The sequence below is a fragment of the Synchytrium microbalum genome, assembly GCF_006535985.1.
Source record: "Synchytrium microbalum strain JEL517 chromosome Unknown SmJEL517_scf0054, whole genome shotgun sequence".
Lineage (NCBI taxonomy): Eukaryota > Fungi > Chytridiomycota > Chytridiomycetes > Synchytriales > Synchytriaceae > Synchytrium > Synchytrium microbalum.
Genome location: NW_022158403.1, coordinates 22,915 through 38,758, shown reverse-complemented (window position 1 = coordinate 38,758; position 15,844 = coordinate 22,915). Strand labels below are relative to the sequence as shown.

Genomic DNA, 15,844 nt, shown 5'->3' with positions numbered 1-15,844 from the left:
GCTCGCCCACTCCCAACTCGGATTGGTATGGTGATGCTATGACGAATATATATGCACACGAGATGACTGAGGTAAGCCTTTCACACTTGATTACAAAGCGGGTCAACAATGGCCTAATGCCCAATTCATTCCACACGATTCAACATTATATTGCTGCTTGGGCTAACACACGAACGTAGGTTATAGCAGATCCCTTCCCATTCTCAGCATGGGCCGAGCCTGTATCCGACAATAACTGGGAGATATCAGATGTGTGCAGTTGGCTATTTGGCTCCCTTTCAAAGTCACCGAATGGGGGTTTCTATAATGTACAGCATCCTTTAAACAACCACCAGTATCTGATTCAGCTTATGCTGGATCCAGTACAGCAGCGATGCCTAGCTGGATTACCTGATACGCAGTGGTAATTTTGTTTTGGATTGTAAACAATCTAATGACAATAAGCTCATGCAGTTTATATAATATAGGTCTAGCAATCAACCTGACGGATCTAGTCCCAAATCGATCAATCAAGCTATGTCTTTTTATCCACCATTCAAGTTTCCAACGACGTAGGCAGTTTAGAGGTGCAACAACAACACGAGGCACTGCAAAAGTGTCAGATAGTGGCCCGACACTATTATTTGTAACATAAACGTCGCCATACCCGCTAACCTACACGCTCATACCCACAACAATTTACGTTTCAATGATAATTGTATATGATATGCAAGTCCGCTTAAGAACAGTGTGGTGATTGAAATGCTAGTGACTGTGCCTTTGCCTTAGCTCCAACGCCCTACATGCAATCTAGTCGTGACTGTCCTTATCGTGCCTTAAACCCCACTCGACCCCGTTTACGTGCACTGCTTGTAAAGGATGTTCTGAGTACAGATGGTGAATGGCTGCTCCCTTCTGACTTCCCTGATATAAGAGATTCTGTTCTCTTCCATTTTGCGTCTCTCAACTGTACATACAGACCCAATATCTGCAGAAGAGTAGCATTTACAGGAATATGCGAATGTCGGAATATGCGACGTGCCTCCAGCCACGTATCGTCAAGTTTGCCACGCTGGACCACATGGTCGAATACCTGCATGTCTTCCTCTGCTATCTAGTGAAAATAGATGTCTTCAGTTAGAGCACAAACAGCGACATCATCGCCGTAGAATCTGCCGAGTAGAACTCAATATGCACGTCCATTACCCGTGATGCCTCATTAACAGCAAGTGCCATCATCAATGCATATGTCGTCAGCTATGATATGTGGAATCAGCCCAGTTCAACTGTACCAGATCCCACAATATCAACATCAGACGCCTCAGACTTTGATTACGATCAACACTATTCAACAAGTTCTTTTGGCGGACTAGATTCTCTAGAAGGTATGCGTGGAAGATTGAGACATTTCATTTGATTTTTACAATTCGTGTCTTGGGTGTGTTTTACTTGGATTATCAATATTGAGACTGTTTTGGATTTGATTGGCAATGCTATGGATGTTTGAACCGCTGTTCTAATGGTGCTCCCAAGTCTTTTGCAAGGTTTCTTGACTAAACGTTTTTATGTACAATAAAGGGCAAAACTATTTACATTATACGGACTTGAAAGTCCTGATGGTGGTTTGCCGGACCGTTGCAGTAACATCGGTTATGCATTGCCCGATCTGCCATCATCCTTCGACGGCACTAAAACAACCGAAAAAACGAGTAAGAATACACAAACATCAGAAATGAAATTGCTTGGTATCAGTTTCCCCTTACGTCGGAGCAACAGCCATGACGGCATGTGGTGGTAAACCACTCTTGTACGGCATCATAACATATCGGGCATGCTGCGTCAAACTCAACAGCTGGTGCTTGCTGTATTTGCTGCTGTTGTGGTGGCACAGCAGCACCTTCCACAACACCAGCAAAATCCTCTTCCCGAATAGCTCGGAATGCTATGGCCATTGCTTCGATGTCTCGACTGAGTTTGGCAATGGTCTCGTTCTGTTTGTCGACCAGGAACTTCTGATTCTCCAGAGCCTGTTTGAGCCCACGAGCACTATCGAACAATGTAGATGCTTCCTGAGCTACTACTTTGTATCGTTTAGGATTACAAATTCCGCGACACATGATGCTCAAGTCAGAGGAGGCCAAGATATCTTCGAACTGTGTAAACGATCAAAGCAACAAGTGGGTCAAATGAATCTTGGTTTATTGCAATGAATTGACAAAATGCTACCTTCCGTTTACGACTCGATTGGATGGTGTCCCAGTGGGCCATTCTGACCGTGACGCGTTGACTGGTTTGCGCCAATGCCATGACACCCTCAGGTGTTGAGTCTGACACATGCTCTAGCACTCGCACATGTGCATCGAGAGCTCGTAGCAAGAACACTACGGAAGCTTTGGCTAGATCTCCTTCCAGCCTTCCAAGACAGACACGGAAGTCTGCGCGTAGCATGGCTCGTGCTGTATCTTTCATAGCTGATCCAAAGAGATGGTGCCGTGACAGCTCTCGCTCATAGTACAGCAAGGCAAATTCGGCTTCTCGTAGACCATCAGCACTACACGACCCAAGTTGTTGGTACCCCTTATTGCAAACCACTTCCAAAAGAAGAAACTGTAAAACTCTTTATCGAAATACATACGCGTGAGCCATGATAACGTCTGGAATAGGTGCTATTTGAGCCAGAGTGAACCCATAGCGTCGGTCGTATTGTTGGTTGATTGCGAGTGCCATTAGATTTGTACTTGCCTTCAAAACGATGGTGAGCAGCGCGCTAGTTCGAGGACGCCAGTGCCACGCCGATGTATTATGTATTCGAGCAAACTCAAGTCCAAGAAACGCGTTTTTGGATGTTCGTAGCATCTAAAAGACCCTCGGTCGAAGTAAAGTTGACGCAAGTGAAGAAAACAACACGTTCATGAGTAGCTTTGCGTACCAAATATTAGAGATGCACTGGAATGGAATGGAATGGAATTGGAAGTGGAATTCACGTTTTTGACGACCCAATTCCTGTTATTGGTCGCTTCCATTCTTAGAATCTAGAATCGCGAAATCGCCTTCGGCGATTCCATTCCCTCGAATTTCATATTTGTCAATTCTTGACCGATTCCTGACCGATTTATCTTTTGATCTAAACTGATGTTAAAACAAAAACCTAGAGTTCTACAACCTACTACAGACTAATAGGATTGTAGTTTATAGACTGTTTTATGTCTCCATAAAATTAGCAGCAGCTCTCCCCTCGGCCCTGGCCTTCTCTAATTCCAGTCTTTCTAAGGCAGTCATCAGCTTTTCATCACAATTTTGGATAGCGAAAGTCGCAAATTCGAGTAGAAATCGGTATATCGGTAAGAATCGGTAAGAAATCGGTCGAAATTGAGAAAGTCGGGAAAGCGCAGGAATTCACTTTGGATTCCTGATGATTCCATTCTAGAAATTGGCGACTTCAACGATTCCATCACAATTCCAACTTTTGACGCGTCAATTCCTGTTCATTCCGATTCTTAGGAATGGAATGGAATGGAAATCACGGAATTGGAATCAGGAATTGACAACTCTACCAAATATGAGCATTGTCAGCATTGTATGGTATGCTTTCACGTGAGATTCGGGGCTTTGTATTGATATAAGTTCGGAATTTGAATAAGCAAAGTCAATAGTTCAACTTCCAATTTCTTTTACATTCGCGTTACAGACGACAAGGGCTTGAAAGGACATGTTAGAAGGCTCGGATGGCACATACCCAAATCAAGTCTCGCTTTGAACCTCACGTAGAAAGGGACCGCATAGTTGAATCCTCCTTTTTCTGTTAAAACTTTCTCTCCCTTTGACGATGTCTAGATCTTGAAGGACAAGGGGACTTATGGCGTCAGGATTCGTTTTCAAGGATATTAAACATCCAACTACACTACGTGAAGGCCTCTAGACTAGGTTTTTTTGGTAAGTAAAACACAATTAATTGTGTTTCACTTGCGGGTTGAGGAGGATGAACAAAGCATGTGAGCAAAACGTTCACACTAAAGATGCTGCCTTTATCGACGATGCTATCGTGATACTGTCATTCGCTCAACTTGGACTTTGCACACGGGGTGGTTCTCCATTCCATCACCGTTCTTCAAATGGAACTGTGCGTATGTTTGGGTACCATGCAACGACAGATTTATCAGTAGCTGAGATAAAGGAGGTTGCGCTTTAGTGGTAGGGACTGCCCCGCGGGGTTTCTCACCGAGACGCTCCCTCATCGGTCTGGTTCTTTTGAGCCCCGCTTATGAGGAAGTTTCAGTTGTCTGTCTGATAATCCAACTCACAATCTTTAAAGTGTACATAGGACTTATTGTGACGCCACTCAACCATGGTTTTCGTTGAGTGAAGACTGGGTAACGAAGCATGTGAGCAAACCGGGCTCGCTAACGATGTTGTCTCTCTCGACAATACTGTCTTAAAGCTGTTTCCTGCTCAACTTGGACTCTGCACAAGGAGTCGTTCTCCGTTCCCGCACGGTTACTCAAACTGGAACTGTCTATATGTTTTGGTATCATAGAAAGGCAGAAGCGGATTCCTGATGACGCAGCTCCTGGATTCCCTCTTCAAAGGCCGGTAAGCTTTCGTTGTTGTGGTTTATACTGGAGTGATTTATGCCTTCATCGAAGATGTTCAACGACTACGACTAGAGAATGAACCATTACATGAATAGTTGCCAAGCTTTAATCTTACACCGCTTATGCACCATTCAAGTTTCCAAGAAAATCGGCACTTTGAAGCCGTCTGGTGGTAGAATTCCTGACACATATTTGTAACATCACAGCATGTCTTTGTAGTACACAGCCATGCCCATAAAAAGTGCGTTTCAATTATATATCCGTATTCGTTATGCAAGTCTGCTTAATGGCGTACAGTGTGTTGATTAAAATGCTAGCGAGTGTTCCTTAACTCAGAGGCTCATCATCGTCCCATGAACCTGTACTATTATTATTACTTGTACTGTTTGGTTCATCTCCAGGAAAAGAATCCAGTCGCGATTGTCCATATCGTGCCTTCAGTCCCCCTCGACCCCGTTTACGTGCACTACTTGTGAAGGATGTTCGGATTACAGATTGTGCACGGCTACTCACTTCTGACGTGTCTGATATAACAGATTCTGTTCTTTGCCTTTCATTATCCCAATTTGAAAGCGAAGTGGGGGAAGACGGCCTCCTAATCATGTTAGCACTATTTGACACAGCGGATGACGTCCATGTTTCATCCTCTTGTTCATCTTCCTCAATGACAACACCACTCGTTTTCCTTGGTGATATGGGCGATGGGATCTCAAGAACTCCTCCCAAACCTGCTGATCCTTCTTTTGATGACCTTCTAGATGGTGGATACCTGGTTACTGTGGCCGTATTCTTCATGGCTTCCATCATCATCCCCCGTCTTCCAGTAACACTACTACTACCACTCAACAGTTTCTGACCAGCCTCTCCAGGTGCTGTAGCTTCGACTGATTTTCTCCGTTGACTTACACCTTGAGCAGCAAGACGGTCTAAATCGGTAGGACGCAAGGTTTGGGAAGAGCTCCTTCTCGAATCACTGAATATGAATGCGGGTATGGGTGATGTTGGACTAGATGGTTCAGATGCTAATACTGGATTCAGATTACGTGTTTTTTGTAGCAGTAGATACCACAATGCTGATGCACTATCACACGCATGTGATCTCACAGATGCTAAAATGTTTGCTACGTCGAATCCTGAATCCATTAGTTGCTGAGCAAGTGATACTTCGTCTGGTCTGTTTCCAAATGGAGTGGGCGGTGACGTTCGTAGTGACGAAGGGCCGTCAGCATCCGAGAGCCATGGATGTGCTAATATTGATGGTATGGTCAGTCTTTCTGACGCCTCTAGTTTCAGAATGCTTTTAATCAAGTCTATCGAGTCTACAAAGTATGACGAGTCAGCGAAGTATTCGTGGAGGGGCGACTACAAATGCGTCTTGCCTGAATGAAGAAACGATGGTGTATCAAACTCGACGTCAAGTATCTTTTTATGAATATTGGCGTCATTGTCGTCGTCAAATGGTAGGTATCCACATAAGAGGGTGTAGAGGATGACTCCTAAATGTGACAAAGATGGATGTCAGGACAATTTTGAACGTTGGGAAGCGATTTCCGGTCCTTTTAAAGATACCTAGAGACCAAACATCTGCTTGAGGTCCAGAGTACTTTTTCCCAGATATCATTTCTAGTGATATTATTAAGTATTGAGACCCTCCACAAGAAACTCAACGTTTGATGAATAGGGTCATACCAGGTGCTGCGTAGGCAACAGAGCCACAATAAGTGTCGAGTAATCTGCGCTCATTATACTCGCGAGTGAATCCAAAATCGATTACTTTAATCTGCAAATCATCTGTGAGGAGAATGTTTTCCAACTTGAGGTCGCTAAAGGCGTAATGTGTCAGTGCACTCCTAAATATTAACCACCCGGACACTAATCTTGCAGATGAGCGGCATTTACCGATGGACAAAGCTCTTTTCATGGCAGTATCCGACTGCTTCGACGATCTGTCGGAATATGCGACGTGATTCCAGTCCCGTGTCGTCAAGCTTCCCACGCTGGACGACATAGTCAAATACCTCTCCACCAGAGACCCATTCAGTGACCATGTAGATTTTGGTTTCTGTAGTGAGGACTTCGTATAGTTGGACGATATTTGGATGATGAAGATGTCTCCAGGTCTCGACCTAGACAGTAGATACTAGGAGTATGAGCAAATGAATTCTCCATGGATGAATAAACATGACTTGCCTCTCGAATGACAGCAGGAGCGTGGATCTTGTCGACAATCTTGATTGCCACCTGTAATAAGGTGGTGTAATTAGCGAGCTTCCTTGACACGAGGAATGCGGAATTTATGACTTGCATGAATTCCTGTGAGGGTATGAACAGCCAACTTCACTTTTCCAAAGCTCCCTGCGAGTATGAGAGTGTGTTGAGTTTGTCGAATGAATGGATTTCAATGTTGGCAGAACAAGGGACGCACCTTCCCCAATGGTTCTTCCCAGGATATAATTGCCTATAATGTTGACATTGGTAGCACTTATGAGCTGCAGGAACTCGCTGTCGGCGCTCTGTTGCGGGGATTGATCAGAGTTAGCGAATAGAGTAGAGTAGATCCGCTGTAGGTCAACATAGATCCATACCTTTGGTCGCGGCATGGGTGGAATAGATCTAGAACGCAATCATTGAGAGAGTTGACCTGGTGCTCGCTGTTTGTCTTTGTCTCTGTCTGTCGCTAACGCGGCGATGTTGCAGGCAGTTTGTGCTTGGAACTGCAAGAAAATACGCGATTTACGTGCATTGACACGCAATGGACACACTACAAGTGCTTTTGATACTGTCTCTCGTTGTTGGAGCACCTAGGCTTTGACCTATTCGTCAAGAAACGTTTCGAACGTTCATACACTCAAGAACCTGCGTCAGGAAGCTAGCAAGCTGCATCACTCGATCACTCGTGCTTGATAGTAAGTACATTACATATCGCAACTTCACTTTGAGCTTCCCTTGTTGCCCTCATTAATCTTTGCATTCTCCAGCCAACCTGAATTGTTGCCAGCACAATAGCCAGCAATCAGACTTTCCAGTAGCCACTCGCACATTCATCCAATTCAACAGACCTCCTTCCAATGGATGCTATAACCGACAAACTTGCTACTGTGGACATCAACTCGGCTGAAACTACTGCTCCAATTCAACCCACCAATGCAGATTCCTCACCATGTCCTAGCTGCAATTCGATCGCTGCTTGTCATTGCCAACTCCCAAATCAACGTCTTCCTTCGACAATAATCCAAGGAATACTGCAGCACTTGACCTTGACGAATTTATGGAAGATCAGGTCTTCTGCTAAAATTCTTAAACAGATTTGTGAATTCCTCGTATACAGAGCCATCCTAGGCGACGCTTCTATGAGGCCTATTCGATTGACTGTGACTCTGAAAACTCTGGTAGCGTCCTCAAACCCCACATTACGTGGACACGTAACCGTCCCCAACTCTTTCCAGTTTCGACACTACTAACTCTTTCAAATTGTAGACAACTTGTACATGGGGTCCAAAGGGTAGAGACTCGACACAGGTTGAACTTGTCGGTAAGAGTCGGCGCTTTCGGCTACTTGCAATTTCCTTGCTCGATAATCACTATTCTTGCCCTTTTCAAGCTGTTGGAGTAGACAGAAAAAGCCATCTTATCGCATTCAGTGAAGCATACGGACCTAGACGCAGCATCAAGAATCAGTTTGCTGTTGTCAACTCGAGAACCACTATTGGCTATCGCGGCCTCGTTTACAACGCTATAGTGAAGAAGGCCGAAACTCACCCTACGCTAAAGGAATATGTGGTCAAATTCGGGGGGAGGAAAGGTTTCTTCACTAGGTTACTCTCCATCACTGCTGTGAGTTTCATACCTTGCTTTCACTATCTCATAAGAAACTGACTGCTTGTTTCAAATAGCTTGGCCCTTCGGTCAGGCAAGCTGGCGCTGAAATGATGTTTGGGGGGTTTAAAGCTGCCGTGGAGGTGAGTGTCGGAATTGGTATTTTCTCAAAGCACAACCTTCATCTATTGTAAATGCTGATGCATGCTGTGCTGGCTGCCTCGACGTCTCTCCGGATCAAACTTCTAACAGCCGTTGTGTCTTTTATAGTTGTTTTACAAGGATTGGTTTCACATCTACTGTAACTCAGAGGACTGCTGCGCTGGCTGTCTGGACGTCTCTTTAGATCTATCGAGTCGAATCAATCACTCGGGTACTGCCTCCGCAAAGCACATATATCTAGGCCCAGCTCCACAGCATCGCATAGTCAAGGTGAAGTCACATATCTCTGTCTCCTTTACGCACTCGAACTGTCGATATTGAAAGGATTTGCAATCCACTAGGATTTCGGACTATGGTTGGATAATCCAGATCTGCCTCTCTTGGACTTGACACGTACAGAAGTCCCTCTGGACGATCTTACCCTTATATTAACACTGACTCGATTGCCAGAGGTCCGCGATGAATCAGACCCAATTGTCGTTACTACAGAGCAAAAGGATTTGTTGTCGAAAGGGGTAGTTTTTACGGTGGAGTCAGTTATCCCAATTTCGTGGATTCTTGGACGGATCGGGAACTCTATAGCTGGTGTTGGAGCAACATGGGTCGTAGGATACGAGAGCAGTGATGATGAAGATGATGGAAATGAAGACGAGACAGAATAGGAAGGGAAATTGGGAGCGTAGTGTTATTGATCGGGAATGTTTTGTAACTTGTACCAAAAATAGCAAATATACAGAGAGTAACGAGAGTAACGTCCTCGCACGTTTGCTACTTTGAAATCCGAGCAAATCACATTCGCCAAAAGGGTGACGCACAGAGAGCTTTCAAGGTCTGTACATCTTGATACAAGAGTTTAGATAGCCAGAGAAGGTCGTAACGTGCTCGGTGTGCATCTCGGTGCTCGTTAAAAAGACATCAAGAACTATGGGCAGCAAGTTTCCTGTGACCTTGTTGGACAAGATCAAACAATATGCGACTCATGCTCAGACGCCCGTATCTTTGAAGCAAATGGTCGAGTTTGGTACGTCAGTTCTTTCTCTCCTTTCTTCATATCAAAATCGTTGGGTGTTGTATGAGACATTAAACTGACTCCTTTTTACTCAAGGCCGAGTCCCGTCACAAGCTACATTGTTATCAGCAACCCGATTTGCACATCATGAACTGCCTATTCGCCTGGCTTACAGAGTAGTCGAGCTGGAATCCCTTCCACATTCCTTATCAGAAATGCCTTCGGTCATCAAAGTAAAGGACTGGTACACACAGTCGTTTAACGAGCTCATTGAATTCCCAAAGCCGGAAGACTATGGTGTACCTAGAAGTGCCATAGTCCAAAAGACAGGTCCAGGTAAAGCCATGGATCGGTTTGACGTTTGGTCTGACTTTTGAACTGTTGGACCTGTTTGAAGGACTATTTTGTACAAACACTTCTGTCCTCTCTAGTCAAGTACTATAATGATGCCGTCAATCAACCACCATCGCCTCCACCCCCCGAACTAGTCGCATACAATAATGAATTCTCAAAAACGTTGGAAAATATTAAAAGGCGGCATGATCCCGTCGTCACCACGCTGGCTCAAGGCATACAGGAAGTCAAGGACCATTGGAACAGACAGTCGTCACCGCTGACAAGCGATGTAACAGGTGTACCTCTGCCGTCTGCTGTACAACAATTTTTGGATCGATTCTATCTTTCTCGTATTGGCATACGGTATGTTTTCTCACCCTCTCTTCCAGCTGAATGCATAAAACAACTTAGTTTTCTTAAATCTTTGAATTTTTGAAGGATGTTGATTGGCCAGCATGTCTCACTGGCGAAATCTGCCATTGACCCAAGATCTACTCCACCCGATCATGTCGGGATCATTTGTACAAAGACAAACTTACGTAAAGTAGCGCAGGAAGCTGCTGACAATGCACGATTCATATGTCAAGAATATTATGGACTTTGGGGTGGTCCAGAAATCAAGCTGTTGAGCTCGGAAGATATAGAATTCATGTATGTACCATCGCATCTACATCATATGCTATTTGAGCTCTTGAAGAATTCATTGAGAGCCGTGGTGGAACGTTTTGGAGAAGATGCCGACAGCTACCCGGAAATACGAGTAGTCGTGGCTGCTGGCAAAGAAGTAAGATTTGAATGTTGAGGATTGGAATCAAAATTCTTTTGGTTAATCGCTTTTCCTGCTTTACAACTACGTCTTGAAGGACATTACCATTAAAGTCAGCGATGAAGGAGGTGGAATTCCCAGGAGGGGTATGCCATTAATATGGACTTATCTGTACACGACGGCGTCTACTCCCATGCTGGAAGAAGGGTACAACAAATCAGATTTCAAGGCTCCTCTAGCAGGGTAAGACTCGAAAATGTACTTTTGCTTGAATTGCTGGGAGTGTGTTTTGCTTGCATTGTGAGTGTGTTGCTGACATTCTGAACAGGTTTGGATATGGATTGCCACTGTCGCGTCTCTATGCACGATACTTTGGAGGCGATTTGAGGCTGATTTCCATGGAAGGGTAAGCAAAAAAAGTGTCATTAGTACGCAGATATGAACAAGCCCATTTTAAAATATGTAACTAGGTACGGAACAGATGCATACTTACACCTGTCTCGACTATCAGACAGCGAGGAGCCTTTACAATAATATAATATGTCGGTTTTTTCACTACACAAATATCAAAAGATCTTTCTACTTTGCACTTCAAGATGGACAACGCAGCGGCGACGTTAAGTTCTCCAGCGCGAGGACCTCGAGTGATGGGACTACTCAAACTAATTATGGTATGTTCGTGATCTTAAGCTTGGGTCTCTTAGCGATTTCCAACGTTGGGTATGATTTGTGTGAAGTGACGCAAGGAAAGCAGAAGGGAAGTCGATAGATTCTGTGAACAAAAGAGCTTGCTGAATCTTCTCATTCCATTTCGTGTCAAACCCCGCCAAAATGCTGTAATACAAAGACATCTGGAAGTTGTGCTAACACATGTTTCTTGTTAGGACGTGGAATCAACCACCAATAACGAAGAAGGAGTAGCCAAAGTATTATCAAAATATCTAGTCGACCAGCTCGGATGGAAAAGTGACCTTCGATACGCTGATCCTGGAAGGCCAAATGTGCTGGCAGTACCAATACCCCAACGCACTTGGGAGTGCAAGATTCTCATGAACTCCCACATTGATACAGTACCACCATATATCCCATACTCTGAGGACCATGAAAACATATATGGTCGCGGTAGTTGTGACGCAAAAGGCAGTATCGCAGCCCAAGTTGTCGCTGTCCAAGAGCTACTGGAAGAAGGAAGAATCAAAGCTGGTGATGTCGCGTAAGTAAATTAGCAATTCTCGGTTGGTCTTGCATTAAAACCGACCTACCTTTCCAGGGTCTGCTATGTTATCGGCGAAGAAAAGGATCATAATGGTATTATCAAGATGAATAACGAAGAAGGACTCACTCCGCGCTATATGATTGTGGGGGAACCTACCGAAAGTAAATTGGCACGAGGACACAAAGGGGTATTGAAAGCAGTTTTGAAAACAACGGGCAAAGCCGGCCATTCTGGTTACCCTGAGGTCTGGTTTCGTCAACTGATTAATATAAAAAGGAGCCTACAAAACTAATGCTTCACTCTATATCCAGGTCGGTGCCAGCGCAATCGATGCCATGTCGGACATTGTTGCCAGACTAGCACGGACCCAATTTCCAGTCGATCCTCAGCTGGTAAATTGTGAAATGGTCTGTTTCATAATCCAAGGCACTAAATATTCAATTTGATAATAGGGCAAAACCACGTGTAATGTTGGATCTATTCATGGTGGCGCTGCGCCAAATGGTAAAAATCACTGTGTTTTGGACTTCACAGTCGTCGTCTCACCTTTCGCACAAATTGTTTCGGTAGTAATTGCTGCCTCATGTATCGCGGAAATTCTTGTCAGAGTATCTACAACAGTCGAAGAAGCAACCAGGTACGCGGTAGTTGTTAGTCGTTCTCAATGTTATGTTGTCGGTTTTTGGACAAGAACTTACTTGCATTTTGGCCTGCAGTGTTTTGCAACGGGTTGTTGATGAGGTGAAATTTCCTGGTGTTGAAGTGCAGCTAACAGTTACTGGTCGTGAAGGGGTACGAAAGTGTGATCTGATGCACTTAGCAATACTTTGCTATAATTTTTCCCTTTTGTTTTAGGTTCGCTGCCATACTGTGGATATAGGTATAGAGACTTTCGCAGCCGCCTATTTCACAGATATTGGCTACTATACAGGACCAGCAAAACCTCTACTCTTTGGACCTGGAACCATTTTAGTCGCACACTCTGAAAAGGAATTCGTAGGGAAACGAGAGCTCGTCGACAGTGTTAGCAAGTACAAGTCTTTGATCTTGAAACTACTTGCAGATATATCAAACAAACTCTAGTATTGTTGGATTTGGTAAAAAAAAAATTAGAAATGAATTTTTTGCAATTGTTCACGTGTGGGTGAGGCGTGTTGCATCAGGTCTCCTGTATGTTTGGTTTGCTTGTCACGTCTGACGCCGGGATGCACTCCGTTTCTCCAGCTTCTTTCTCAAAGGTCAAAATCCTTCACCCTCAGAACTTCAAAACCAACAACGAGATTAAAACAAGACAAACCGAAACAAAAACAGTCACAGCAATGTCTTCATCACGATACTACGATCCTACTTTCGATTGGACTTATCGTGATACTGTAACCATTGGAGCGAACGGGTTTGAAGCTTTATTCTTTCGTTGAATGAATACGATATCTGATTGCAGAGCAGCATTGAACGAATAATCGCCATCAGTTGTTGCTTGTGCATATGACTAACATGAAAACCTCTGCATGTTGATAGTTTGCCGAAGGCTACGACCAACCTATCAATACTGGACTAGGTGATATTGCTCACCGATTCCCTCGACATGTGCCTTCACGAGTTCTCAGTCTCACTTCTGGAGCAGGTACTGAATTAATTGGCTTCACGACTATGATTTGAAGAACCGGATCGTCAATTTTAATGCTTTTATTTTCATAGTTGTCTGGCGTCCTGCTTGTGGTTGGAATTCTTGATAAAGTTCTCAAACTCCCTCACATTTCGTTGAAATTCCCATTGAATCTTAGATATCTGGGACACTGACAATGCCATCGTTGTACACATTGACTTGCCAGGTAAGGGACATTTCAACTTGCAATCATCTCTGCTTCCTTGTGAGCTCGTTGACGATTTTAGACTTAACACCGAACTGCATTGTCTAAACTAGGAGTTCCAAAGAGCGAAATTGGATTGGACGTCGTTCAAGATCAATTGACAGTCAGTGGTGAGATCGTTTTTGATGAATCAATGTCTTGATTTTCAGAAGGTCTTATTAAATTCAAAAATAGGCACCCATCAAGGACCAGCTGGTTTCGAATCTGCAAGCTCCTGTGTGCGAGAACGCAATATCGGGTCCTTCCGAAAGATTGGTGAGAGATGATGCGTATTGAGTAAAAGCCATATTCAATCTTTTGATTCTTGTTTTGATGGAATTTTGATATCTAACCTGAAGTTTTTATGGTTGTTCTTGTACCTCTCCATCAACAGTTCGTCTCCCTGGCAATGTGGATGTCTCCAAGGTTACGGCCGAGTACCAAGACGGGCTGCTTGAAGTAAAGGTCAGCTCGAGGCGGCCGTCAAGTTTTTATTGTCGGTGGTGGGATTACATATGGCCTTTCTGACGAAATATGCAACCTAGATTCCCAAAACTCCTCCTGTTCACGGTCAAAAGATTCACATTGCCTGAAGTCACTCTATCTATTGGTACAAAACGTTTGTGTTTTGGTATTGATATTGATGCTACTTGAATCCCTTTGCATATTGGAAATAAACCCTTTTTTAACCATCATGTTCCCTGTCTTTGACCTTGTTTCTGTTTTCTCGTTCGTCAGTCAACCGCTTATTCCGATCATTACAGCTTTCATGATACGACTTTATTTCCCTAATACAACTGTGGGCCTATGATATCTTGTCTTTCTTCAAGTGACCGTTTGCAATTTTGTTTTTGATTGGAGGCGTAATCAACGTTGCGATGAATCGAATGCCCTTTGGAAAATTGATGTCAGTGCACAATCGAAAAAAGATGATCAAATCGGATTGATACCATGATGACAACGAGTATCCAATGTCCACCCCAACCCAAGTTGGACCATATTTGGCGAGATGGTGGCCATTGCAGTTGATCAAAAGATATCATGGCATAGTGCAATACACTAGTGCACCATAAATATCCAACGAGTCGATACAGTGCTCGAGCCAAGCTTCTCAAGAGACCCGGGCTCTTGTCATCGGTATTATATACCCACTTAGTAAAGGGATCGATCATGAGCCTCCATTCTCTTTCAACTTCCATATCCATAAATTCGAGCATAAAGCATGTAAAGTATCCAATATGCGTTCCATGCCATATTGCTAGGAAGAAGAGAGCGGCAAACGATGATATATACTTGTTATTGAGAAACCGCCTGCGAATAAACTTGTTAGCTCCCACGACTGTAATTACAGGCTGTCTTTGTTTCTTTCAAAGGGAAAAAAAAAGACTGGCAGATAAAACGTGCCCCTTACAGGCGTTTGAAGACATAAATCCGAATCCAATAATTGGTGTTGATGTTGAATGACGCCACAAAATCATTCAGCGAGAAGGGTCTCTCGTAAACATTGGTGTCTGCATTCAAAAGTCCATTCCACTGCGGGCGAGTTGCTTTGCCCATAGAGTCCTGTTGGTAGCCATTAAAACCAAGGGATGTCAGAGCTACGGGACCATCGACTAGTTGCCATATTCCTATATACTGAAGCGTTTCCAAAGTGTCAAAATCTGTGTCAAAATATAGCAGAGATTGCCTTGATTACTGTCGAAGAAACATACCTTCCACAAAGCTCCTTTTCCCCACATCCACATATAAAAGTACCGTTTCCAGACTGGCCAAGCAGCAAAGGCATCTGTTGACATGTAACTTATAGGGAATGTTTTTGTGACGAGTACATGGGCAGCCAGCAAGACCACACCAAGAGCTAGTCGGCTCAATGCGTATAAACTGGCATCAGGAATATGTAGAGATGTTTGGTGGTGCGAGTGTTTTCTACGAGCAAATATATGCAGGCTCATAAGTTCGTCATAGTGGACAAAGCAGAATTGCGGACCGACAGCCCATCCTGCGAAAAAGTAACCGAATGCTATAGTGTCAATGAGGGATGGGAAGGTATGTAGATGTCGATCGGCTTCTCCAATGATTGGTGATTCTTTATTTGATGGTTTATGAGGTTGTCGAGAT

At 44.0% G+C, this 15,844-nt stretch overlaps 3 protein-coding genes across 3 annotated transcripts; 2 read left to right on the top strand and 1 right to left on the bottom strand.

Moving 5' to 3' along the window:
* Window positions 1-4,898: 4,898 nt before the first annotated feature.
* On the bottom strand, window positions 4,899-7,171 carry SmJEL517_g05643 (uncharacterized protein; the record flags this gene model as incomplete). The annotated part of the gene is made up of 9 exons (XM_031171569.1): window positions 4,899-5,868; window positions 5,965-6,067; window positions 6,141-6,194; window positions 6,261-6,394; window positions 6,471-6,697; window positions 6,753-6,812; window positions 6,913-6,926; window positions 6,997-7,084; window positions 7,157-7,171. 9 exons carry the CDS (start codon window positions 7,169-7,171, stop codon window positions 4,899-4,901), a joined length of 1,665 nt encoding a protein of 554 aa, XP_031022456.1.
* A 2,302-nt stretch (window positions 7,172-9,473) lies between these two features.
* On the top strand, window positions 9,474-11,194 carry SmJEL517_g05642 (uncharacterized protein; the record flags this gene model as incomplete). The annotated part of the gene is made up of 7 exons (XM_031171568.1): window positions 9,474-9,570; window positions 9,655-9,894; window positions 9,990-10,257; window positions 10,333-10,678; window positions 10,758-10,903; window positions 10,989-11,066; window positions 11,131-11,194. 7 exons carry the CDS (start codon window positions 9,474-9,476, stop codon window positions 11,192-11,194), a joined length of 1,239 nt encoding a protein of 412 aa, XP_031022455.1.
* A 62-nt stretch (window positions 11,195-11,256) lies between these two features.
* On the top strand, window positions 11,257-14,319 carry SmJEL517_g05641 (uncharacterized protein; the record flags this gene model as incomplete). The annotated part of the gene is made up of 15 exons (XM_031171567.1): window positions 11,257-11,331; window positions 11,545-11,873; window positions 11,931-12,120; window positions 12,188-12,268; window positions 12,329-12,380; window positions 12,447-12,513; window positions 12,593-12,668; window positions 12,732-12,899; window positions 13,395-13,500; window positions 13,575-13,595; window positions 13,661-13,708; window positions 13,801-13,857; window positions 13,922-14,002; window positions 14,121-14,191; window positions 14,272-14,319. The coding sequence occupies 15 exons, from the start codon at window positions 11,257-11,259 to the stop codon at window positions 14,317-14,319; spliced, it is 1,470 nt and encodes a 489-aa protein (XP_031022458.1).
* Between the last annotated feature and the right edge of the window lie 1,525 nt (window positions 14,320-15,844).